Source organism: Mytilus californianus, unplaced genomic scaffold (assembly GCF_021869535.1).
Source record: "Mytilus californianus isolate M0D057914Y unplaced genomic scaffold, xbMytCali1.0.p SCAF_1, whole genome shotgun sequence".
In the NCBI taxonomy this organism is placed as follows: domain Eukaryota; kingdom Metazoa; phylum Mollusca; class Bivalvia; order Mytilida; family Mytilidae; genus Mytilus; species Mytilus californianus.
The window spans coordinates 53,968,949-53,995,949 of record NW_026262581.1 but is presented as its reverse complement, the minus strand read 5'-3'; the positions used below and the strand labels follow the sequence as shown (position 1 = coordinate 53,995,949).

The window sequence follows — 27,001 nt, the reverse complement described above, 5'->3', positions numbered from 1 at the left end:
ACAACTACAAATTGCATCTACCAGAGACCAATGGAGGAGGATGTTAACACATGCAGAACATCGCACATCCTTCAACAATGAGCAAAACCAATACTACATGGTATTAAGCTTTAAGAGGATTAAGCATGACAAAATGTGAAACGATTCGAAAGAGGAACCCAAACAGCCTGATTAGTGCTTAAACAGTAATGACAGACCACAACCATTGGATTACATAATCCTGACTTCGGATAGGTACATAAAGAACTTAAGCGCTCATAAAAATGTTTAACCCCGCCACATTCTTTATAAGACTGTCAGGAGCCTGTAGTTCAGTGGTTGTCGTTGGTTCATTTCTGTCATATTTGTTTTTCGTAGATTGTTTTGTTATAAATAAGGCCGTTAGTTTTCTCAATTGAATTGTTTCATATTTTTCATGTCGGAGCCTTTTATAGCTGACCATACGGTATGGGTTTTTTCATTGTTGAAGGCCGTACGGTAGCCTATAATTGCTTACATCCACTTCATTTGAACTTTGGTGGATAGTTGTCTCATTGGAAATTATACCACATCTTCTTATTTTTATATTTACGGGGTTAAACATGTTTGTGAGCCTCAACCCTCTCACTAACTTGTGACAAAGATGTAATATATGTTTATATATATCTCTCTGGATTTTTTATATTTGTACCGTCATCTGCATGGTATGTTCTATACTAGAGACAAACGGAAATCAATATAATACTTTTATATTTATTTTTTCATATTGAGTCATCTTTTGTTGTTTGAATGTGTACATTTTATCAGTATAATTAGAGTAGTTATTCTCGATTTGTTCACTGCACCAAAGTCATCATGTAACTTATATAATAGATATTGAATATACATGCTGAAAGTCCTGAATTATTGAACAAATCTATTCTTTGAAGTGTGTTCAGAATATATAACTCGATGAACAGGGTATATCTTTTCTGTTTTCATCATGCAAATATTAGAACAATGAAAACGTATGAGGCATTTATACTACTATTTTATAACAATGTTGTTTTCCTTTTCCAGTTATATACATACCAGATTTATAGACAACATAAACAAAGACGTTAGTCTCGTGGCAAGTGGAATGGCTACTAAACGACCAAAGGCGAAACACCCCTGTAAAATGAATAAAGTATTTCAGGCAAATAATTTTTCAAGTTGTTCATTATTTATGCATATTCATCTATTTTTTTTTCAAAAAAAATTTTCATAGTTTCCGCTTTTGTGGACTCATAACAGCGTACTCGCTAAAGTTCATGTTTGCGGTTCGATCCCTGTTCGGATATTTTGTGTTTTTAAAAAATACGCTGCATTTAAAAATGTCGTTAAGAAGTCAGATTTTTGAGTCCAGAAAGTAACCTCGTGGTCTAGCTCTTTAAGTACTTGAAAAAGTCGTACAACTCCAGAACAAAGCTGGTTAATATTGATATCACATCAACATATATCATATACATGTGTGTTTGACATTAATATTGATATCACATCAACATATATCATGTACATGTGTGTTTGACATTAATATTGACATCACATCAACATATATCATGTACATGTGTGGTTGACATTAATATTGACATCACATCAACATATATCATTTACATGTGTGTTTGACATTAATATTGACATCACATCAACATACATCATGTACATGTGTATTTGACATTAATATTGTTGAAAGATTGCCTGCATTACGATTAACATTCATTCGAATTTCAGAATATATGTAACATACTTGCTCTTACTGGGACCTTTTATGTTATATTATCATATTTAGTATAGAATTTTAGTTTGCTTAAAACTTATATTTATTCCATAAATAAATTACATACCCAGAAGCATGCGTTCATAAATGCTCCTTCTTCTTTTCGCAAATTTGCTATACTTTTTTCAGCATAAGAATAGATATAATCTCCAAATGATGACTACAATTTAAAACAAATGATACAGACCCAAAGAAAACACCATTAGTTAAGAAAATATAATTGTGAATACTGTACAGTAAACTTTTGTATTGTTACATCGCCTTTCTCAAATTATTTTTGAGTGGAGGTTACCTGTCAAATATTTGTTTCTAAAAATGTTTTTTTAAATGTTGGATGTAACGATTGATCATTGGAAAATACAATCTATTTTACATAGCCGTCTGATCTGTTAATTTACCGATTGCGTCCCATTCCCGATTGTGACATTTTGACCTGGAGTGGATTCGCATAGCGGTTGGTGCATTTATAGCAGGAGACGCTTGCCCTATTGCCGCACCAAGTCTCAGTCTATCTATAGTTCATGCGAATTCTTGTGTCTTGTTTATTTTTCCCTTGATTAGTATTTTCCTATTTGATTGATGAGTAAACTTCTGTTGCCTTTAAAATACAAAACAAGGTTGTGAATTTATTTCGTTTACTCTCTCTCTCTTCCATATGAAGATTCGTGGAATTTACTATTTGCCTACGTGATGCAAAACAAGACTAAATAAAAATTTAGTTGTCTTAGGTGAGTGCACCTTATATAGTGTTAGTGCACCGTTGACAACCGTATGGTCTTTGTTTGCATAAATCGTGGACGGTTGTTGTTTAATGTCGGTCGCATTGATGATTGCTGTATATACAATCTATGTTTATTCGAAAAACAATTCCAGTGAGAAATCGCGATGAAAATGCTATGCAAGAAGACACAAAATACCAAAGGAATAGTTTTTTGCTTCACTCCACTTTTCGACAAAGAGGCTTACTACAATACAAAGCTAAAACTAATGAATAGTGATATGCACAATTTGTTATAACTGTTTGTTGAGCTATATAAATGTATCAAATATAATAATGTATTATGAAGGCAAATAACTTGACTCTCAAGCTAGTTTCGGCTCATTAAGTTTGTTTAACCCAAACATTCATTTGTATTACATGATTTTTAATTAAAGTTTATCAATGCTGAAGAAATTTACCTGGATCCCATCGTAGATAAACAATGATATTGACGCCATAATGGTTACAATTATTATATGCTTCATACTAACGCCTCCTCTTTCATCTAAAATGTACATATAAATGATCACTAATTAAGATTTTTTTTAAATTAGCCGTCTACATCTATAATAACTATATAAAAGGAAAAATTGGAAAAAACCGTGTCAAAGCAAAAAGGTCTAAGACTTGTTTTGAAGAAGTTGCTGTATATTATTAAAGATATTTCATAAAATAAATTTTCTGCTGATCTAAAGATTTTTGTACTTTATTGTATTGTCTGTTGTATTTGATCTTTTTATTGTCTAGATTACTAATTCTTCTTTCTCTCTCCTCTTGTGATTGAAAGAAGAAAAAAATCAAATAGCCAGGAAATGAACATAATTGTTTTAATATGATGCAATTAAGGAAACAGAACAAACCAGAATCAAAATGAATGATCTTTCAAAAACTGTAATGCGGAGCTGTTGCTAAATTGATATTTCACTAAAAACGCATTCTTTTGGAAAATCTAATCGCGGTTGGCATTATCTTACACAATGTACTCAATTGTCTTTTTTTTTATTTAATGAAATAACTTTATTTACAAAAATAGACTAATATCCGAAATAATTGATTACGCTCGGCCAAACATATTTATACAAGTTGTTATGTTCAGCACATGGAGATTTCGATTTTCAGTAAAACTGTAAATTACATAATAATTTGTAACAATAAGCGAAATCTGTCCCACAAGATATCAAATATTAAATACTAAACAGTCTGATTACACAACAGAGACCAATAGTCCACATTTACTCTTATTAATTAATTCTATATAAATGTATTGTTGGGAACATCGTTTTCCCTGCTGGTCTGTTCTTCAGTGAAAACTGATTACAACATGTAAAAAAACAATCCATTTACGATAGGCTGCATGCATATAATCAACTAAGGATGTTTGTATTCCGTGACTCTTTCGTACTTATTTAAAAGGTCAATTATGATAATTTGCTATTGATTACAGGTTTTGGTTAGTCTATGTTTCAATTCAAACACCATTTCTAGACTTGAGGCAATTAAGAGGCATATTGCAAAGGCACTTGTAGAACCGTATGTTGACATTTGGTGTGTTTGTATTGTTAGATTGCTGTTTTATTGGCGTATAGCTCACACCTACATTTATTCACATTGCATAATTATGACCTTTGTTTTATAAAAGCGAAAAGAAACAAGACTTTTCCAATACGTTAACTCTAAAAGTTACTCCTGTGTTGTTGGACAATGAGTGATGGTATTTGTAATAATAATAATAATAATAATAATAACTTTATTCGTAAGCAATTAATACAGCTCATAGAATATATATACATTTTACAAATATTCACAGCAAATAGCATCAGTGTCCAGCCAATAATTAATGCACAAACAATATGAAGTCACAACGGCAGAGAATATATACAACGTGGTCAACATTTACTGATCTTTTCAACCTCACTGCTTTGTTTAATTTAAAATGAATGATAACCCCCGCACATGCCACATGTATAATAATTCTGGGAAAAGTCACAGCTATCATTTATTAATATAATAATATATATTATATTATTTCATGTACATGTATGTGGATGTCAACACAACACGATATAATTGATCCACACGTGTCATTGTAGCGTCCGTGTCAAGGCGACACAATAACAAACATGCTAATATATAAATGAACTTCATAAACAAGCTATGACAGGATTTCAAAATAAAAGTTGGTCGAAAACTTTTGAGTATTGGTGACCTTCTTATTAAACATGATCGATTTGATATTTCCTAAAAGATGGTACACATCTATAATTTATTTCCGTTCAAATCACTATCTTGATCATAAATATGATTTATTTATTGAATCAAAACATGCCTTTCATAACTTATACCTTGAATACCTTTTAAATAAAGTTGTAAGAAAACATCAAGGATACGAAACCATCTGTTACCTTTTCATCAATACAATTACATATCGTTGTACATAAACTTTATGATGAGTAGTATGATTTTATCACGTTGTTTATCTGTATTAAGAATCATCTTCGAACAAGCCTTTTTCTTAGCTAAATGCAATATTAAGATTTAATAAGGAGGAGGGTGCATATAGTGTCCTTCGTTTGTTAGTCATTTTGATCAAAAACTTCTTCAACGTGTTAAAAAAAAAAACGTATTTTTTCATTTTATTGTAAGTTATTTTACTGAAATTTTTAACCAAGAAATCATTTTTTGTTGTTATAATATTCAGGTCAATTAGAAGTGTTTTCATTACAATTGTACTCAAATGAAAGCTTTTTCTAGTAATTTCTGCATTCCGTTTTTAGCTTTCCTCTGTCTAGTTATTCATGTAAGCAACTATATTCACCATATCATTTAACACCACGGCATTTGATTTATGGGGAATTTAGACTTTTTATATGAAATAACAAAAAATCTTCCAGAATTATTTAGTGTGTTTAAACGCAGTAATTAGACTGTAATCGTTGCTTAGTTACAGCGAAACAATTAAAACCAGTACCTTATTTATATCTTTCTGAAACCTACATTTATTCATGTCAAATGACCATGAAGTTATATATGCATGAACGTATACGAGTGTCTTTAATGGATTAAAACATGAATTTTGGAGACGATTTTAACGTCTCACCCTTTGCGGGGATAGATGTGTGTTTCAACCTTGTACGTAGTTGATACGAACTATTTTGAATGGCAAAACACTAAAACTTTAAGCGTATGTTTATACATACTTGGACACCAGATAAAGTGGTAGCAGGTCAATTAAGAGTGATTTGGAAAAAGAAACTTTGGTCTTTAAATAATTGTACGCTTCAAAGACACAGAAAGAGGGTTTGTTGATATGTGTTGCCTTCATGCTTAAGTGAAAATAAAAACTTGTAAATTAATGACCGTTGAAATCAGTCCTAGCAGCATAGCAAAAGAAGCCTTGATGGCCTTTAGCTAAGAAAAGGTTTGTTTGAAAATGAATTTTAATGATGTATACCTTTTTCTAAGGCTGCAGCTTTAAGGGAGTGTTGGCTGGTTGATTGTGATACATAAGCACCTGTCTTGATTATATTCATTTTTTCTAGTGTTACCACGGTAACGACAATAAATGTGATCAAAAGCTGAAAGAAAAGTCTGAATAATTAATTAATAAAAAACTAAACGTTATCTACAATTTTTTATGATTCATGAACTGATTTAAGAAATACCAAAAACCTCATTTAAAGGTTCACAATATTCTGAAAGCATAATACAATATTTAAGAATATTTATATACACGTCACATGTTATCAGTCCTTATCGAAAACATGTTGAAAAAAGATTTGTATGATTCAAGTCTCTATAAAGAGTTCTAAAAAAACATATTTTAGGCATGAAAAACAATTGATAGGTTGGCGGTATAACAAAATAGTTATAGACTGAATTGTTGGTCAACTGCTGTTTAACCCTTCGGCTGAACTAGAACAGTTCAATCTTCATGTCAAACAAAACAGCCGTTGACCTCAAACCAAGTCAAATTATATACTGTCACACAGCAAATTGTAATAAAAGCTGAAGTACGCTTAGAAAATGAATTTACTTGTGAAATAAATACATCTAGTCTACTGGCCAAACCTATTTTAAGTGATACATAAGTATAGTCACTGTTCAAATGCAAATATAGTGAAAACTATCGAAAAAGAATTTTAAATTCACAAATTCATGTTGTTATTATTCGCTGGAGACGCTATCATTTAATTTATATCATAGTGTTTCTTCAATTCCATCATATTCTGATAAAAACAGAATTTGTAATAAATTCTATAAACAATTCTCTCCATTTCAATTTACTGAAATGAATAACAAGATCTTCTGGGAATTGCAAATTGTATGGCACAACGCATTTCAAAACTAAAAATAACTATCATAGTGATATTGAACGGCTAATGAGAAATAATGGTCTTGTATAAGGTACATAAAACCCACTGCAAAAAAATAACACGGTTTATGATAGCTTGCTATGCGGTACGGGATTTGCTCATTGTTGAAGACCGTAAGGTAACCTATAGTTGATAACTTCTACGTCATTTGGGCTCTGGTAAAGAGTTGTCTCATTGGAAATAATATCTCATCTTATTTTTATAATACAACAACTGCATGGATAAAAGTGAAGTACAAATATCAAAAACTCTGTACATTATTTCTTTACAAAAGCTGCTGCAACGTTTACACGAGTGCCATCATAACGTCTTATTCATTTTTCTTTTCCCATTATCAAGCTCTCTTTCTATTCTAAACAGGTAGTGATCCAAAACTTTTCAAAAGGGTGGTTCTTTTTGGTTCCTTTTGGTTCCTTTATAATTTTCTTCAATTTTTACATGCATTGAGTTAAGCCATTTCAATTGATATTTTATAGTGTGTCTTTCTATGTTGTGATGTTACACTATTGTTTCAGATAAGGGTGAAGGTTTGGTATCATTAAAACGTTTAAACCAGCTGCAATTGTTTGCACCTGTCCTAAGTCAGGAATCTGATGTTCAGTAGTTGTCGTTTGTTGATGTGGTTCATAAGTGTTTCTCGTTTCTCGTATTTTATATAGATTAGACCGTTGGTTTTCCGTTTGAATGGTTTTACACTAGTAATTTTTGGGGCCCTTTATAGCTTGCTGTTCGGTGTGAGCCAAGGCTCTGTGTTGAAGACCGTACTTTGACCTATAATGGTTTACTTTTATAAATTTTGACTTGGATGGAGAGTTGTCTCCTTGGCACTCATACCACATCTTCTTATATCTATTTGAAAAAAAATATTTCCAACTCCCTGATTCCCCTCCTTTAAAATAGCCATTGGAAAGTGTTAATTGCATGTTGTTTATTAAATGTACATACAATTAGGTTCCTTTTTAAGAGTCGAAAACAAAATGAAACAAGTGAAACTGCGAGCTACTGCTCACTGATGATACCCCCAGCCCAAATATTTGACGGTAAACAGGAAGTTGTTGAGTGATGAATCTGAAAACGCATCATACGGTATAACTGACTTATATAAACACTGAAACCAAATTTCAGAAATCCTTGTAATGTAGTTCCTGAGAAAAATGTGACGAAAATTTTCAACTTGGATGTGTTATGTAAAATGATGCAAGTGTTCGGTAAACAGGAAGTTTTTGATTGATCAATCTGAAAACGCATCACACGGTATAGCCGACTTATATAAACCCTGAAACCAAATTTCAAGTATCCTTGTATTGTAGTTCCTGAAAAAAATGCGACGAAAAATGTTCATGGGACGGACTGACGGATGGATGGACAGACAGAGGTAAAACAGTATACCGCACTTTTTTAAAGCGGGGGTATAAAAACACAAAAAACGATCAAAAGATAAGCAGTATACAAAACACAACATAGAAAAATAAAGACTAGACAACATGAACCCCACTAAAACTGGAAGTGACAGATCCTGCTACATATGTGGCACCCGTCGTGTTGCTCAAGTACAAATCCGGTAATAAGTCTAATTCGATAGGTCACTTTCATGGAAAAGATGACGGGTTGTGATTACGACAATTGGAACATATTCGTCGTCATCTGTGAAACAGATATTCCATAACGGTCAACCAACTCGTGATGGCGTACGTAAAATTTTCGAAGGGATGATTTCAACTTCACAATTTGGTTTAATATCTTCATTGTAAGCAGCAATCGTCTATCAAGAGTCGATGATGAGTCTTTTGTAGACGTAACTTGCGTTTGGAGTACACAATTTTAATCCTAGTATCTACGTCGAGTTTATTTAAAGCCTTGTCTGTGACGTTGGAACATATGTTTCCTTAGAATTTTATTTATGCAGGACCGAATGAATTCTCACGTCATCCGCTTCATGTAAAAAAAATCGAGCCTCGTGTTTCTATCAATGTCTATGCCTCGTAGACACAAATTTTCTGTTCTGAGACAATGTTTGGTTGTTTTTACTGGGGTTTTTACTATTGAGCTTGTCTTAGTCTATGCATAGTTCATTTAATTAAACTTAAGCACAAGTTATATCGATATTTATTTTTCTTTTTTCGATAGACAGCTGATTTACGTATGAAGACTTTTTAATGCACCGTCTACTTCTCATGGATAATAAGCGTTTAATCTTATAGAAAATTATTGCAAGATTAATGGAAACATCAAGTGTAGTTAGTTAATCTTGATTCATGACACAGGCAACCCAATTTACTGTTTTGTAACACGCTTTTTATTTTCCAGAAGAACGTGTACTTTTCCCAAAGGCCGTGATAATGTTACAAAACGCGTGATGAAATGTATTTTCATTTTATTATGACTTATTTACGCTAAACTGAAGGAGATAATCAATGCCATGAATTATGTACATAAAACCATAAGAGAATTGTTGAAAATTATTTACCACTTCGTATATATGATATATATTGGCCATACATTAACAACCATTGATGGCCTTTATTTACTTACTCCAGAGGGAATCAATTTCAACTTAAATATCATGTGGGAGAAATTTACCTGTATACTTCCTAGAATAACAAAGGCCGTCCTGGATTTACTCAGGTGTTGTGCTCTAGTTATTCTTAAACTATTTGACGATGATGTCACGCCATCAACTAATGGAGTGCAATCAATGTTGACTAGGAATGGTGCAGCTATCATCGGGCTTATAAAAGCACCAAGACCGTAGAAAAAGTGCATGGCCTGAAAAATAGAAATAGCAAATAGTTGTATTTAAATGTACCCATTATCGTCAAATATGGTCCTTACACTTACTATTTTACCCAAATTTGCTCACCCAATTTTGCTTATATAACAGAACTATAAACAAATATCATACAAGTGGGAGGTTTATCTAGCTATAAAACCAGGTTTAACACACTTTTTATTTTCTTCAAAAAATGCCTGTACGAAGTCAGGAATATGACAGTTGTTTTTCATTCGTTCCGTTGATTGATAGCGTTTGTGCAATGATTTTGTCAGTTTTTATGGATTTCCCCTTTTTGAATTTACCTTGAAGTTCGGTATTTTTGTTAAATTTTTTTACCTAGCTAATCCGTGGGTTTTTTTTTGTTTGTTTGTATTTTGTGTTTTAGTATATATTGTTTCCCCTGTGTTTTAAGGTATTTTTTGTGTGTGAAGGGGAGCAGGACTGGTGATTCTTCATACACTGTGGCATAGAATTACCAGTTTAAAACATTAGCTTGAGGTTTATTTCATTTTTTACTCGAGATAGGGCTCAAAGATGTATAATGCTTACCCATAAAACACAGTTTTGTGTACAAGTTTTAGTGTATAGGTCAATCAAGGAGAATGTTTGTCTGATATGTGAAAGAGAGGCAAAAGATACCAGAGACAATCAAACTCAGAAGTCGAAAAAACTGCATGAAAACAGCATGGCTTAAAAAGAAAAAGATCGACAGACAAACAACAGTACACAAAACACAAAATAGAAAACTAAAAGCTGAGCAACACGAACCCCATCAAAAACTGAGGGTAATATGTCTCGTGAACTAGATTAATGAAATTTCATCGGATACAATGATTCTTCGAAATTTAAATTAAAGGTAATCGTTTACCTCATTATCAATTGATTTTACGATTAACCTTTTTTTTTTTATAAAACTGTACCGACTTTTTCCATAAGAAAGTTATAGGTTAAACCAAGTGTCTGGATCGAAACCTTCTACGTGTGTACAATTGTTCATACAGTTGAAACCGCCAAGACGGCGTAGTAATGGTCGCTTTCAATTAAAAAAGTTTTGTAAATAGAACAATTTTAAAACGTAGAACTTTAAATCACCTTTTAATTTATGAAGTTTTTCACAACATTAATGATGGAAATGTATTTATCTGTTTTTAAGAGTTATAAGTTAAGCTTGTGAACTATCTCCTATTCTTCTGAAATATAAGCAAGAATTTGTTTCCGTGCAACAAGTTATTGACTGCAGTAATATTGTTTGTGCTTGTATGCAATTAAAGAAAATAGAAACCCCATTATCAAAAGTTGTAGATGCAAACAGTGGTTATGAGAGTTTTTAGGGAGATGTACACGTGACTGTGTCTGTATCATTTGAAGACTACCACATTGTATTATTTCGAATTGATAAAGCTTTAGACTTTTTTATTGCCAGTCTGTATGTTTATCATCGCAGATGAAATGGAAGTTAAGTGAGGTATCAAGGGAAATACATCATCAGAATGGTATCTTCTTAACGTTGTGTTAACGTTTGTTATATCTACTTATATTATTGCTATCTTTTGCTGAGAATAGCGAAAGGAAATTGAAGTGATAATTGGCCTAAACTCGAGAATCGTCCTGGGATATAAGTAGTCTACAGAATTGACACAAAGGCGATTTGCCCAGCATAGAATTCCACTTAAAGTCATAACATCTATCCATTCGCTGTCAAATCAATGCTTTTCAAAGTCGATCAGTTCTAATATATATCATCCCATGATTATCAAATATACATGCGCAAAGGGCATGACAATGAAAAATTCCATCTTAATATCAACTTGTCTTAATCAGATCAATACTGTATGTATTTTGTTATTATGTTAGTTGTTTTGTGCCAATCTGTTGAGTTAACCCATGACCAACTGATATTTACAGTATGTTCTTATATTGTTCTGTTACACCATTGTCTTAGGTCAGGAGAAGGTGAAGCGTTCACACACGTTTAATTCCGCTACATGCTCCATATGTGCCTGTCCTAAGTCATACAGAAGCCTGCAATTCTGTGGTTGTCGTTGGTTGCGCGAGTCTGTCATATTTATTTTTCATTTTAAAAAAAAATCTTTATTCGTTTTAAATCACATTTGCTGGGACCTTTTTTTCTGACTATACGGTATAGGTTATGCTCATTGTTGAAGGCCGTTCTGTGACCTATAGTTGCTTACATGTACGTCACATCATTTGGAATTATGATGGATAGTTTTTTCCTTGGCAATCATACCAGGTCTCCTTAATTCTATATTGATATCCCTAACATATACCCATACGTTTATTGCACAGCCCAGGAACGTAAACTTTTTCTAACTTTGTAATTTAAGAAATAGAAAGGAGACCGTTTAAAATTGTTATGAAAAGAGTATGACCAAAGAGGAAAAACAAAGATCCAAACAGTTACACATTTTACAATTGTATGTAAAGCATCGTGGTAAAAACGTATTCGTGGTGATTTTAGTGAGAAGTGCTATCTTTCTTCTTAAATAAGATGTGTAAAATATTTTTTGTGTGTCAATTTTTGGAAATTTAAAAAAGATAAACACTGGATTATTTCATAAGTAATCCACCAAGTGTCATTTGATAAAATAGTTTAAGGTTTTAGATTTTTTTTAATATATGATTGGATACTGCCATGTCTGTAACCGAATGTATAAAACAAATTTGAGGAAAGTATAAGATCGCTTTATGTTAGACAAATGTTTTGTGTTATGACTGTTGTGAAAAGTGGAAAATATTCTTGAATAAAATAAACTAAGTGCCAATAGAAATGAAACGCCTACTTGTATTAAAATAAAACAGACAGATTTTCGTGGGAGTTGACTAAATATTAGATTTTGCAGACTTCTTAAGATATGTGTACAACTTCTATCTAATTTTCGAGGGCTCTTCGATTTGAAGCATATGATTCGCAAATTCCACATTTAAACCCCAAAATATGAAATTACTCGGTATATATTTTCCATTCTTTAATCGTTTGGTTGGCTTGAATACATATGTCTGATTTCATAAATAAAATGGTCTTTAATTCATTATTAGAAATATTTTTATCTAAAAAGTCCATACCGCAGCCAGATTTGAAAAAAATACAGAATTGAACAGTGAACTTTACCTGCAAGAATGGCGTAACGTTGGTTCCAAATCTCATGATCATCCTCAAATTCGCCACACAATCAATGCAGCCCATACACCATCCCATCAGTAGCAAGTCGACCAATAACCAGGCAAAGACCGTACAAGATGGAACAAGGTACATAAATAACGGCAATCCAACCATGCCAATTAGTAACAATACATACACAGGGACGGCTCTGAAAAGAAAGCATCAATAAATAAACAAGTTTTTAAGGCAAACTTACCATTCTGTGAAATAGAACATGTAAATTTCTAGGGTCGGAGAAAGTAAAAAGCCGCGCATAAATAATGATAGAAACAAACAGGAAAAATGTAAATGCTTCGGACACATGAAATTTATAACGTGTTGTTTTCATTTTTTAAGATGATTAATTGAACTTCTTAAAGGACAGAAAATAAAACAACACAATTCTGTCAAAACACTTACAATTTACGGGTCAAATATGAGAGTAGATGCGGTAAAGGAGGGATAATGACACAAGAAAAGCTGTTGGAAATAAATAAAGAGACTTGTTGGAATTTGTGTGCATGTTACGACAGACTGGTAGAGACGTTCTATTTTTAAAGATTCCCATTTCCATTTTTCCATTTTTTACTTCCAACTTGACATTTCTCACTTATAACTTTACATTTCTCGGTTCCAAGTTGACACGGATTTTGAACTGAAGAAATGTCGATTTGGATCTGAGAAATATCAACATGGAACTTAAAAGTACCAACTCAGAACTTGTTAATGCCAACTTTGAAATTAGAAATGTCAAATTTGAAATATAGAATTTTAACAACAGAATGTTCCTACCGATCACTCATCGACATGTGGGTAGTTTTTTTGTTTTTGTTTTTGTTTCATTTATTTACCCAGAACCAAGTGTTTTAGAGTGAAAATGCATTAGTTTGTCAAAACGATCGGACATATTTTCTGAACAAATCTGTACACAAGATCATAGGATAAACAAATGCAAACTTAATAGCATAAACGTTTATACATGGTTGATACAAAATTGAGGAAGTGTGGTATGATCTATCTTCAAGAGTCAAGTGGTAGTAAGCAATTATAGAACACCGGACTCTACTTTGTCCGATTTGAAAGTTTAGAATCCTATCAGATATCAAATTATCTTTTCCTTTCGTTTAACTTTTTCATTATCATTCTTAAATTTAAAATAAAAAAAATAACATCATGTATTATCATGATACAAGTACATTTTTGTAATAGCCATTAAATAGAGTAACGCCCTTTTTTGTCCAAAGACTCTTTCTTTCTTCAATGAAATAAACATGATAGTTACATTTGTACAAATTAAGAGGACATTGTTATAAATTGAAAACCTTTTGGTACAGTCTATATATCACAATAATTCCATGCACTAAATTCGTATGGTACAAATATACAAATAGGATGCTTGTAATCGTGACTATGCTTGTGGTATAACCATACCAACTGACATAAAGGAAGAACAATGCACTGAAGTAAAAGAATAAATGTAAACTCAAAACGAAAATGAAATTACCGGATTAATCAAAGTTTACAAAACTCGCTGCGAGTTACAGAATATGCAAATAATTATGAAATCCTTTATTTAGAAAAAAAAAACAAGTTGTTAAATTTGGTTCGATAGATACAGTACTGGATGATATGAACTATAATGGATTGTAAATGATGTAGGAAATTTAGTTTTCAATACAAAAATTAATTTTACATGTCAACACCTGCAACAGGATTTCCGTGAATATGTCTTGGTAATGAGACATTGAGCGACATTACATATCGGAATATAACTTCAGTTCATCATTTAAATTAACAACGGAGATATTCCAGACGTGCATTGTTTTTATTGAAAATGCATCATGTTCAAATGTCTAATTTCTTTGTTGCGTTTTAAAAATTAATTTGGGCAATGTTTTAAATTTTGTTCCGTATCATTACTTGCACGATCGTCTGATTATGTATACATTGTATATATCTTTTTATGGACTAATTTCAATATTGCATTTTTACATCGCGATGACCTTGAGGTCATTCCGATGTATTGCTATCGCCTAGATTTCCATTATGTAAATTAGTTTTGGGTTTGTAACCGATCTATAAACATGATAAATATGCGCTCATAAACGAGTGCAAAATAACATTCCTTGTCATTTGATATAAATACATCTCTTCAATGAATACTGATAAAAATATTTTTGTTTACAACATAAATTAATAATGTGAAAATGTTTTGTAGTTAGATATATATATATAAGTAAAAAATCATTGATAATATCAATGCACACGTACCGAAAAATTGTGTTAAAGCATGCGGAAGAATATCTCAAAGAACGTTTTGCGACAGGACCGGTAACTCTGTAATTGTTTTTGCGGGAAAATATGAATGCCTACCAATCTTAGAAAAATCGAATTTTTACAGAAAAGTGTCCACCATGCACTTGCATTGCACTATTATTAGAACAGTAGAATAGAATGATATACAAACGGATGCAAATCATATATATATGTAACTGTTATTTTAATATAATATATAACAACAAATCAGTGTATACTGATTTGTATCACTACAATATAATAGTTATTACGGTGAAGTTGAATTTCCTGTCATTTATTCATCATACTCGCACGCACTTGTCTAGAAAAAAATATATCTCTGTACATTAACCTGAGTTTCAGGTAAAGAGATATGTTGTTTTTTTCTGAGACAAGTGCTTTTGACCATCCTCAAGAACTTGTGGTCATCCGATGTTCAGTACTTCAGTACTTTGATTTAATCAAGCAAACTGCTAGATAGACTTGTAATTATTTATATAACGTTGTATTTTTGTAACTCCCTCTGCTAATGTTAAATCAATGGCTTGCCAAATACAATATATTTTACTTATTCGTTGTTTATCTTCATAATACACAGGAAAGTCCACGGAACTCTTAGATGTCATATGTCAAAAGTGTATCGATCATATTTAATTTAGCAATATCTTCTCAGTCTGAACGAATTCGAGGGATCCGCCGCTTGATTGATTCTCAGTCTGAACGAAGTCGTGGGATCCGCCGCTTGATCAATTCGTTGTTGTTATCTTTGAGTCCATTGGCAAATATTTCATGCATGTTCAGGCCGATCAACTGCTTGAAGTTTAACATCTTTCTATACAGTCAGGATTCTACTTCGTCAAAATTATCTCCCCATTACGCCAGTTCATTTTTACAATCGTAAAAATGGAAGCCATTGTAGGGATGACGCGCTGCCAATTTAGCTCTTGGAAACCGATAAGTTTATCCGCATAGCACCATTACGATCCTTATATGCCAGTTGTATTTTAAAAGACAAATGTATCTACTAGCTAATGAGCATCAGTTAATGTACTTGTCTGCATTCAGTCAACTTAAAACTATTGTCTGATCGGTTGTCAGGTGGAATTTTCGAAAATTCATAAACATTTAAAAAAAAATTTAATTTAATATTTCGTGGAAGGGCAGACTAAAAAATTTCAGTGGTTGAAGACTATAAACCCTAGATATCACACACAAAAAATGAAGTTTTTTGGAAGATACGCATTTTTAAGATCCAACTTAAAAGTCTGTCGTCAAGTACTTTTAGTAAAAATTTGCTATTCGAACACACCTACTCTGTTTTTGTGATTCATTAGAAAGGTATTTCACTTGACCTATATATTTCATTTTTTTAGTACTGTGAATTTTTGATGTTATAAAGTCAACCTGTAGCCTTGATATATAAAAATGATAGAATCTGAAGCGAGATGATGTATCAAATACTTTTGCTTTTTACGTTTTCAAGACAAAGTATTCAACTCAAACACGCCCTAACATAAAAAGGTGCGCTCGATTTTCTCTTTTCGACGCAATTGTTACCCATTTTTGGAATTTTTTCTTGAGTCACATAATGGAAGGGCAGAAACGAAAATTAAGGAACAAATAGATTGATATGTTCTCTGTCCGTGGTAATTTTTTTTGAAAAATCGGAGGTTATGCATTTTTAAGATCCAACTTAATAGACACCCATGTCGTCGACCTGATACTAATTGTTCTGCTTAATTATGTAATAGATAAATTGAAAACTTATGCAAATTGTGTTTTTATGATAAAATATTCCGTAATTTAGCCAAAATCTGTCATTTTATTTGTTTCTATTAACTTTTAAAATTTGAGTTACTACAGTAAACATTACAGTAAGCATTTATCGCCTTCTCTAACAAAGAGCTTCGATTCTTTTGTTCTATTTCAACTGGGTTTCCGCCTGTATAGTGCAAACGTGTGTATTAGTCACTGTAATAATTAAATATGATGTATGCATATCGACATTGTAAAGAATGCATAAGTACACGTAAGAATTAATTTATTCTCTGTGGTATTATTGGGTGAACGTCCGATTCGTTGTTATATTATTAAAGAATTCTAATCCCAACTGATGCGTTTTTCTTAATCAAATGAATAATATTATTTACTTTGCAACAATCTTTCATTTTGTTAAATTGTCAGTGCACGATCAAATTACAATGACGGGTTGAAAAACAGTGTATATTGTGTGAAATTGTAGGGAAAATTAAAATGATTAATAATTTCGAAGTCCTTTTCATTGCAACTGTGACAAATTTTTTTTTAATCTTTATAAATTATTTTATCGTGCATCTTTGCAAGTAAAATATAAGCTGATTAAAACAAATGTCAGTGCAAAGAAATCAATTACTCACAGATGGCTTAAATGCATTCAATTTATATGGTAACGGTTGTTTCAAAATAATAATGTTTTAAAATATCGAATAAATTGCTGAGAGAAAGTCCATTCAATGGGAAACTTTCGAGGGGAAATCTGGTATCCACAGTGGTTGGTGCTATTATCAAGGACGAAAGAAACTGAAATGTCGTATTTTATTAGGTCGATTCTACGCTTTGCTGTCTTTTGCAATACGACAGTATCACGATATGGAAATCACTTAGTTTACCGTTTGTGCGTCTCGCACTCAAAACACAAAAATGTAAGAAGATACAAAGATTGCCATTGAACACCAAAAGTGGAAATACATAAACTGCACCATGACCAAAAGGCAAGACGAAAACATAAAAAGTCAATAAACACTAAACAAAACACTTAAGATTGAGCAACAGGAACACCACAGAAAACAGTTACCTAAGGTGCTCCGAAAGAGTTAAGAGTTTCTTCTCCACTATTTACAACATTGGTGTGAAGAAAAAGGTAATTAAAAACAATCCAGATTGGCGTTCTTTATTTATATTGACACTGTTTATTTGTTCTGTTCCAATATATTATACGTTGAACTCAAAGAATGCATTCCGTGTGATTTCCAAGTGTGAGAAGTCGTAGATATTTTCTGCTTCTGCTATGTCATTGAAAATAATGAGATTTGAAATGTTTGCCAATGAGATAACTATTCACCGACAGCAAATGATGAGGATTGAAACAACTATAGATCACCGTGCTACCTTCAACAATGGGAAAAACCCATACTGTATATATATAGTAACCTATAAAAGTACCCGGCATAACAACATGTGAAATAATTGGTTCTCAAGAAATTTCGATTCTCACTTTTCTATTTAGCGAAACGAAAAGAAAAAAAATGGGATCAATCTACAACTGTATGTAACAAAGATAGTGTTTCTGCTTTCTCTGCTACAATGTGATCGCCATTATGACACTTACAAAATGTATGTTCATTTATATCTATAAATCAAGTAAGTCAGATGTGTTGAACACAAATCACAACCTAAGATATAAAAGTTTCCGAAAAAACATTAAATTTTAAAAGAATTCCTATTTCCTTTAAAAATACTTTTAGTTATTTATATCAGATTTTTGTTGAAATAAATTTTGTTGCATAGACTATTCTTTTACTTAAATATCCAATCTTTATGCTGATATCACCAATAGTTGTTTACGAAACACAAACCGTAGAATCAGATCGCCATGGAATGATTTATATACTGATATACGATTCAGGAAAAAACAATTCTTAGTACTAATTCTATTAAATCGTTTCTGTTATTGATGTTCATTTCAGCAATAAGAGAAAGCAACAAGAAATTTGATTTGAAACCATCGTATAAAGGAAACTTGATTAGCTAAAACACTGTGACGATCGGAAGTCATGATTAGTAGAGAGAGTTCTTAAAGCTTGTTGACGTATTATTGGAGAAATAAATCTTCATCAAATCAAATTTCTAGAATTATATAATAATGTTACAAAATGAACGAAGCTTGCAGTAAAAACACATTAAATGCTATATTGGTTCTTGATTTCAATTATTGATATCAGAGAAATTAGTATGTCTGCTGTCTAATTGTTTACGACTCCATTTTGTTTTATCGAGATACTGAAACTACATTGTACAAGTGTATTGTGACATCATACAATACAAAGGACTTAATAAATAAACTTTCTTGATGCATTTGAAAGTTTTATTGTAAAGATTTTATTTTATATCTAATTGAATAAAACGGTTTTGAAGTATTTTTTGCAAGAATGTTTCATGGATTTTTTATCCAATGTTCCACCCCAAATTGATTCATTGTTATTGCAAATGACTATATTTAATAATATACCAAAAATTCACACTTAATGAGCTTATACATCGTACTTTGCTATCGATTCATTTTTGTTTTCAGGGGAAAAAGGTATCCGAACAATAATCGTTTTATATTTGATGAGATACATGTATGCTGTGCATAATCGGCCACTAATGTCAAATATAATTGGTTTACTATTTTCATCAACCCACACAGTTACTCTATACTCAATTGTACTCTTCAGTAATGCATTTGCCGGATACTTAAGTTATAATGTCTTACGTTTGAGAAAAAGTAAATTAACAAAAATACCGAACTTCAAGGAAAACTCAAAACGGAATCCCCTTCAAATGGCAAAATCAAAAGTTCAAACATATTAAACGAATGGAAAACAACTGTCATATTCCTGACATGGTACAGGCATTTCCTTGTGTAGAAAATGAGAACTGTTAGAAGAGGAAGAAAACACCAATGAGAAGATAGAAATTCTGATAGTCGAATAAAACCAGACTTGCAGGACACTTGCTGAAAAGACAAATTACAGGCCACAAAACAATACACAGAAAACTAATGTTTGAGAAATACGAACCCCACGTAAAACTGTGGACGAACTTGGGTGCTCTGGAAGGGAAGGTATCCCCCAGGTAAACCTATTACACGTAAGTTATCATTACCTTGAAAAATATTCGATAGCATGTAAATAAAGCACTGGATTGTTATTTTACATGTATGTGTACCTGATGTCGCATCATTTCAATTATAGATTACATGCGGTTTTACTTGTAAAACACATGCTTTCATTATTTCATAATCCTTTTAAATTAGTTTTTTATTATTCTACAGTTTTGTTTTTACATTAAAAAACTGATGTAGCAATAATATTAATATAAATAATTGATGAACCATCTGTAAAAAAGTAAAAAAAAATATATGATTACATTAACTCCATTAGACTTCAATTTATATTTCATTTTAAGCCGATGTTGACACCTGTTGTATTGGAAATCTTTAATTATAGTTCAACAATCATTTTTAACAACATAGTGGAAGACTTATTGTTTTATAATATCACATGGAGCAGAAATCTTACATATATCAATTCTCAGCCCACTGTTGGTTTGTCTTTTTGAAGCTACTGTTTTTGGTTATCAGTTCGCAAGTACCCACATGTATACTTAAAAATTCCTTTTCCATGTTAGACTTTCCATGCATTTACGGAAGCGCATGTCAACTGAAATGTCATATTTATGTGCAGTTGTTCAACTTATATTCCACATAAATATTACAAGTTTTCAAAGGGCTTATCGTGCACCGAAGCAGAATTCATACAACAGAACATTCTTAAAGTCAAAAGGAAAATGCAATATAAAGTTCTTTAGTTTTATTTTCAGATATATTGATGATTTCCTTTCACTCAATAACCCAGATTTTAATGAGTGCTTACATCTCATATATCCCAGATGAACTTTAAATTACGGATACTATACCAATAGTGGAAGGTCTGCTTCATATCTTGATCTTCACCTCGATATTGACACAGATGGACAACTTAAAACTAAAATCTATGACAAATATGAAGATTTCAACTTTACATTTCTCAAAAGTAACATAGTTACCATCTGTTCCATCGTATGGCGTGATTATATCTCGGTTAATAATTTAATACGTTACGCTCGTGCATGTTCACACTATACGGACGTCATTAACATGGGTGTGCTCCTTACACAACGAGATCAATATCGGGTCGGGGCCTGCTTTGCTGCATGCAATTGATTACGGTAACACGAAAACTGAAGCCAAGAAAACTTTAATGAACATTTTCCTTGTTCAATGAGTGTTGTAAAGTTTCAAACTATCGACAAACAGGAAGTAGCTGTACGGCATATGTAAAAATTGCTTACCCGCCAAATCTCAATATTATGAAGGTGCAGACCAAATATGAAATCATTTCCCTTCATAGAAGACCAGAAAAGTTTGAAGAAAGTTTTCTACCAAAGGTCTTTCGGACGGACGGAGTTGAGGATTTACTATATCTGCTTTAACCCTTGGCGACGCAGGTAAAAACTGCTCCAACAGATTTACGAGGAAGAACGACTGAAATCGACACTACTTAAGTTTAACGGTGACCACGAATTGGTTGACCGATACGATGTGTCGATGTCTCAACTCACCAGCAACATGTTTTCGCGGTCTTGATTCTTTATACACCAGTTGTCTGATCTGTAATTTTACCAATTGTGTCTTGTCCCCGATTTTGACACTTTATTGAGCGTGAAATGCAGCTGATGCATGCATTGCAGGATGAGCTTATCCTTTCGACGCACCTGGTTTCACAACTTTTGCAGCAATTTCCTCAGCTTCTGTTTGTTACCATGATTTGTCTCTTCCTAATCGATTTACGAGATTTGAACATCAGTAAACAACTACTGTCGCCTTAGACTAATAATGTTAGTATTATTTGTTAGAGAATGTAGAAATTTAGAAAACTTTTGAATAATAGGTCTTTCTTTAATGGAAACAAAGACATCAAGTTTAATTGATAGTTGTTTGCTTGGAGTACAGCGACAACAATTCCATGCATATCCATGACATCACTAAGCTAGGGTCAAATTTTAATTTAAATTACTTCTAATTTTGTAGTAGTTCTTCTTATGACCAGTGCACAGCAGTGAGGAACTTTACATCACCACAATGCAGAGGTCATCAAGGAGCGGTCATTCAGAACCAGCTACAAATATTACAATGAGATGGCAAGTAACCTCATCATCGGTTTAGGTGGAATTTACGCTTATTCACAAAAAAATCCACATATGTTTGCACCTAACATAATCGTCTGTTTAGTGAAAATTTGTCTTTAATTTAAAAGTTTAAAATTATCTCGAAGCTCCATACAATAAATTAAGTATAAACATATATATCAAGATGAAAAACCCTAAATTAAGCACATACATAAAACTTAAAAAGCCCATAGAAACAGATGTAAACAATTCAATTATACCAATTTGGCCATTTTTACCTTCTCTAATTAAGAGTTCCATTTTGTTTAATTTCACCTGGATATCAGTCTGGTATGTGACACATTGCAAGGCGAAATTTAATGGCCTTACCTATTCATTACTTGCATGGTCTCTTTGTTTGTTTGGTTTTTGGTTTTTGTTCTGATTATGCTCGCGATATTTGTCGTTGGACTTTAAGCAAGCAACACTCAATCAATCCAGTTAATTATTAAATCACAACAGAAAGTGTCTTAAATATTTAGGACGACGACAATAAGTTTGTTCAAATAAAGGGGATAGTGGACAAAATGTTATATCGATAACAAGAATATGACTGTGTCTACTGTACACCATGCCCCGATGATCCCACCATCATATTTCTATTGTCATGAAATAGAAGTTCCTTCATAATATAAGTCCCAAGTGGAAGAAATATTCTGTAATATTATTTCCACTGAAACAAATATAACAGTGTGTGTTCCTAACGGAATAAAGGGTATAGAATAGTTGTTCCAACTGCAAACTATAGTATTGTATTGTTTATACCAAAGGTTAGGGGAACATCTGTTAGGCGGAACAAATATACGTTGACAACAGGACGGACAGATGCACAGACCGAAAAACTTTATGGTTTCTACTACCGTAGGCGGTTCATACTATAAAGAGTTGTGTACCGTAGAATAAGGCTTTGAGAAGCTAATTTCAACTTTTTTTTTAGAAAAGATGGCCTGCGTAAGGTCACAGTCATATTCGTATAAACTAAAATTTGAATTGATGTAGAATAGGAAAATCCATTTATTCTATATAACTGGGGATGTATATCTGTTTATATATTTTTTTCAATGATTATAAGTATGGTTTTATGTTCGATTGTATATAACAGTAAGCGTGTTTTCAATCCCCATTTAATAGTATTTGCACAATATGTGCATAAGTACGTTTCCGTCGGATATTCTTACTAGTTCAAAGAAGGTATTAATTATTTAGTTTGTTAAGCTTTAGGTTAGTTGTAGGTCGATATAAGACACTGGAACATATATTCGTGCATTTAAGAAATTTTTAATAAAACTTAACATCGGTCCAAACTTAACATGGTTGATCCTGTATATTTTCCCTTGAATCAGACAATTTCAAACGGGTCGAAATTCAGATTGTTTGAATTACATAGTAATAAACGTTTTCCTTGTTCCTCGTCTTCCATAGTTTACTAGTAATAAACGTTATTACATAGTAATAAACGTTTTTCTTGTTCCTCGTCTCCCATAGTTTGACTTTCCACCACCGGGAGAGATTCATGATTTTTGAAAGGGGGGCGTAATTTTATAAAAGTGAAATAAAAATATTTTGACGATTTATGCTTAAAACATTATATATTTTCCAATCAAAGGAGGGTGTACGCCCTCTTCGCACCTTCTCCCCCTTGAATCCGCCACTGAACCACAAAAAGACTTTACAATTGATATTTGCAGCTTCTCCGCTAACCACGCGGCGTTAAGTAGTGAGAGCAAAGACTGGTCGACTCGGAGTCAGAATAATGTGTCCTGGTAAGGTGACATGTCTTCCTGTGATCTATTACCTTGTGAACTAGCACGTTAAAAATCCGGCACAGCGTGTCGTTCTAGTACAAATCAGAGTTAACATTCATATTTCATTAATATGTTCTCGTCCTGAATATGCATATCAATTTGCCGCTGGACGTTAAGCAGCTATCCAGCATCATCATCATTATTAACTTAGAGGCTATTCAAGTATTACCTAAACAAATAATGAGTAGGAACTGGTAACAACGTTAATATATTTAGATGAAGTTAAATGCAAAACATACATATATGAAGGTATAGAATACGAAGTCATACTGAAATGTTATAAATCCAGATATTAAACGAAAAGTTAGTAGCGAAAACAAGCAGAATAGCACGAACTGTCACCAAACTGTCAACAGAGTGATACACGTTACATCAACATTGTAAGCTTCTCCATCGGCCAGAGTCAAATCGTATGTTTAATTTGTATCAATGAGGTGTATTTTCATTATTTGAAATATTAAGTATATAGTAGCATAGTTAAATTGAACTTATAGACAATACGTATAGTTGTTTATAATACCTCTGTACGATATTTGCAAAAACGACAGCTTTTACCAAATGATAGCGAAACATTAGCAGAAGTAACATGAAATTATGGGAACTTATCTTTCCGATAACTTGAATATTCCGGTCGTGTACACGGATAAATGTCATCGTTTTGTCCGAATTCATGCATTTACACATAAGAGATGCACTTATTAAGATTTATATATATACAGTCATTGACTCAGTGCAAAAGAATACTTCTTGTCCTTGTGTCGACATGACGCCTATATTGTTTCCAGTAAGTGCCATGAGTTATTATTGGAAAGACCATTGTTCTGTAGATTTTTGTTTGTGATTACCATGAGTAATAACCAATCCGTAAAACTACATCAGTCTCATGCCCGCCTTGTGTGCGGGTAGTGGAGGATAAGGTCAAACAAAAATGGAATTCTCTGCTTCTCCGTTAAACACGCGGCAGTTAGATGTTAGATCAAAAACCGGTCGGATCGAAGACAGAGTGAATGTGTTATGGCTGGTGGACCATTAACTTGTTTGCAAGCACTTTAAAATCCGCGTCGGCGTGCATGTTTAGAAGATAGAAAAGTTCATATCCAGATTGCATTAATATGGTCACGCCATCACTATACATAAAACCCTACACACTGCCCTCCTATCTAGTTCAACCTTACCCGTTAAAAGTTTCTTTTTTTAAAGATAATTGAAACACCCCTCGTTCCCTATACATATGAATATTTCATTGGGTCGTTTGATCATTGCCTATAGTTTTAAATCAATGAAGCGATTGTTATTGTCCTCATTAACTTTTATCGCTTATCGGAAACATTACCATGCTAAAATTATTTCACGCAACATAAAGTGAATTATTTACCAACGTCACTAAATGCATTCTACTTACACTAAGTATTAACTTGCAAAACGACAAAACAGTTACGTCAATACATCATTTCATGTCATGAATTATAAATTATTAGCTTCAACATGTTTTTCCTTTCCTAAAATAGTGAAATAAATATTAGTACTGGGAACCAATCGTATTTCACATGATAGGAATTTAAAGAAATACAGACATATCGCCATGCTTTTTAATTTTAACTTTTTATGTCATAGATACAACAAACACTGCGCCTGTAAATAAGTCTGGTGGATAATGATTTGTCGGGTATCATATTAATTCAATATTTGTTATCATTGTAATATTATCTTCTCTATAACTATGTATATGGTTTATGAGAATTCAGACCATTCATTCATTCATTCAATTCATTCAATTAAGATCAGATCATCTTTGCAAAGTTGTTAAATATTTATAAATAAAGATGGCTGACGAATTGGGAATTATTCCTCTTGAAAAATGAGTGATGGCGCCAATAAATAATTCAAGTCATTTCACCATGTTTCATTAGATAACCGGAAAAGAAAAATATTGACAATTTTATAATCCTTTGTAATTATTCCATCTCATATCAACAGTGTGAAAAACATTGTTTTTAAAATGTAGAAATTGCCATTATTTCCTGTTTCGTTCTAATTATAGTTTGTTTACAATTTTTGAAATGAATATCGACAGAAAGATTGCTCAAAAGAGACAACCAAGTCTTACAATACCCAGTAGAGGGTTTATTTAATTAAACTAGAAGTAGCTTTGTTGCGTTTATCCTATAAATTTCATCCGATATAATTTTAACAAAAATTAATCTTCTGCTGATAATTTATAAGACGATTTACTGGTGAATGAGGTTAATTCAAATTGATAATGACTTGTCCTCCGGTTTCGACATCCATCTTCAATGGTTAATTAAACTGCTTTTCACAACTGCAATTTACATTTACAATGTAGCCTTTCCAACATAATTTCCTCTCACAGCTTTGCCGATCGTTTTTAAATTAATTGAACATGAGAATCAATTTATAGGGAATATTGTATTTGTTTAATTTCATGCCCGCGCCGCTAGGCGAAGGGGGTATTACTAGTAAATGTTACTTTGACCGTCCTTCCGTCTCCGTTCGTCCCAAAAGTATTTTCACTTATTATTAGCAATCTTGTGCGGGGGCATTCGTGTCCTCAGACATATTTATCTTTAATGCTAACGCTTGAAGAGTTTTTATTCCTCAGTCCATTATGACTTTGCCTTACTTTTGACAGATTGATTGATTGATTGGTGTTTAACGTCACTTTCATCAGGCTATTTCGTGTCGGCAAATTTTTATTGGTAGAGGAAGCCGAATTGCCCGAAGAGAGCCACCAAGCCACCAACTTTCGGTAGGAAAGCTGGCAATTCTTGTCAATCAAAGATTGGAATTGAACGCAACCTACCACGTGCGAGATTCGAACTCACAACCTCAGTTTTGACGGGCTTGTGATACAGTAGATGAAAATGTTGACAAATAAACTAGAGAATTAATGTAAATATTTCTAATCCTTACCAATGAGGTATGTTTTACTTTTAATTTACGTAATGAATTAAGCATAACATGAACATGGATCTAGGGAATTTGTCTTTATTGTAACTATATATTGAAATGTAGTATGAACATTAGCTTAT

At 32.5% G+C, this 27,001-nt stretch overlaps 1 protein-coding gene across 1 annotated transcript in view; it reads right to left on the bottom strand.

The window, feature by feature from the left end:
• Window positions 1–27,001, bottom strand: part of LOC127721486 (major facilitator superfamily domain-containing protein 4A-like) — a 39,378-nt gene that overhangs the window by 5,404 nt on the left and 6,973 nt on the right. Inside the window, exons 2-7 of the mRNA XM_052228243.1 lie at window positions 12,814–13,012; window positions 9,491–9,676; window positions 5,989–6,112; window positions 2,957–3,042; window positions 1,845–1,937; window positions 1,051–1,131 (exon numbers count right to left, since the gene is read on the bottom strand). Coding sequence (XP_052084203.1) covers window positions 1,051–1,131; window positions 1,845–1,937; window positions 2,957–3,042; window positions 5,989–6,112; window positions 9,491–9,676; window positions 12,814–13,012 — 769 coding nt within the window. The remainder of the gene's footprint in view (window positions 1–1,050; window positions 1,132–1,844; window positions 1,938–2,956; window positions 3,043–5,988; window positions 6,113–9,490; window positions 9,677–12,813; window positions 13,013–27,001) is intronic.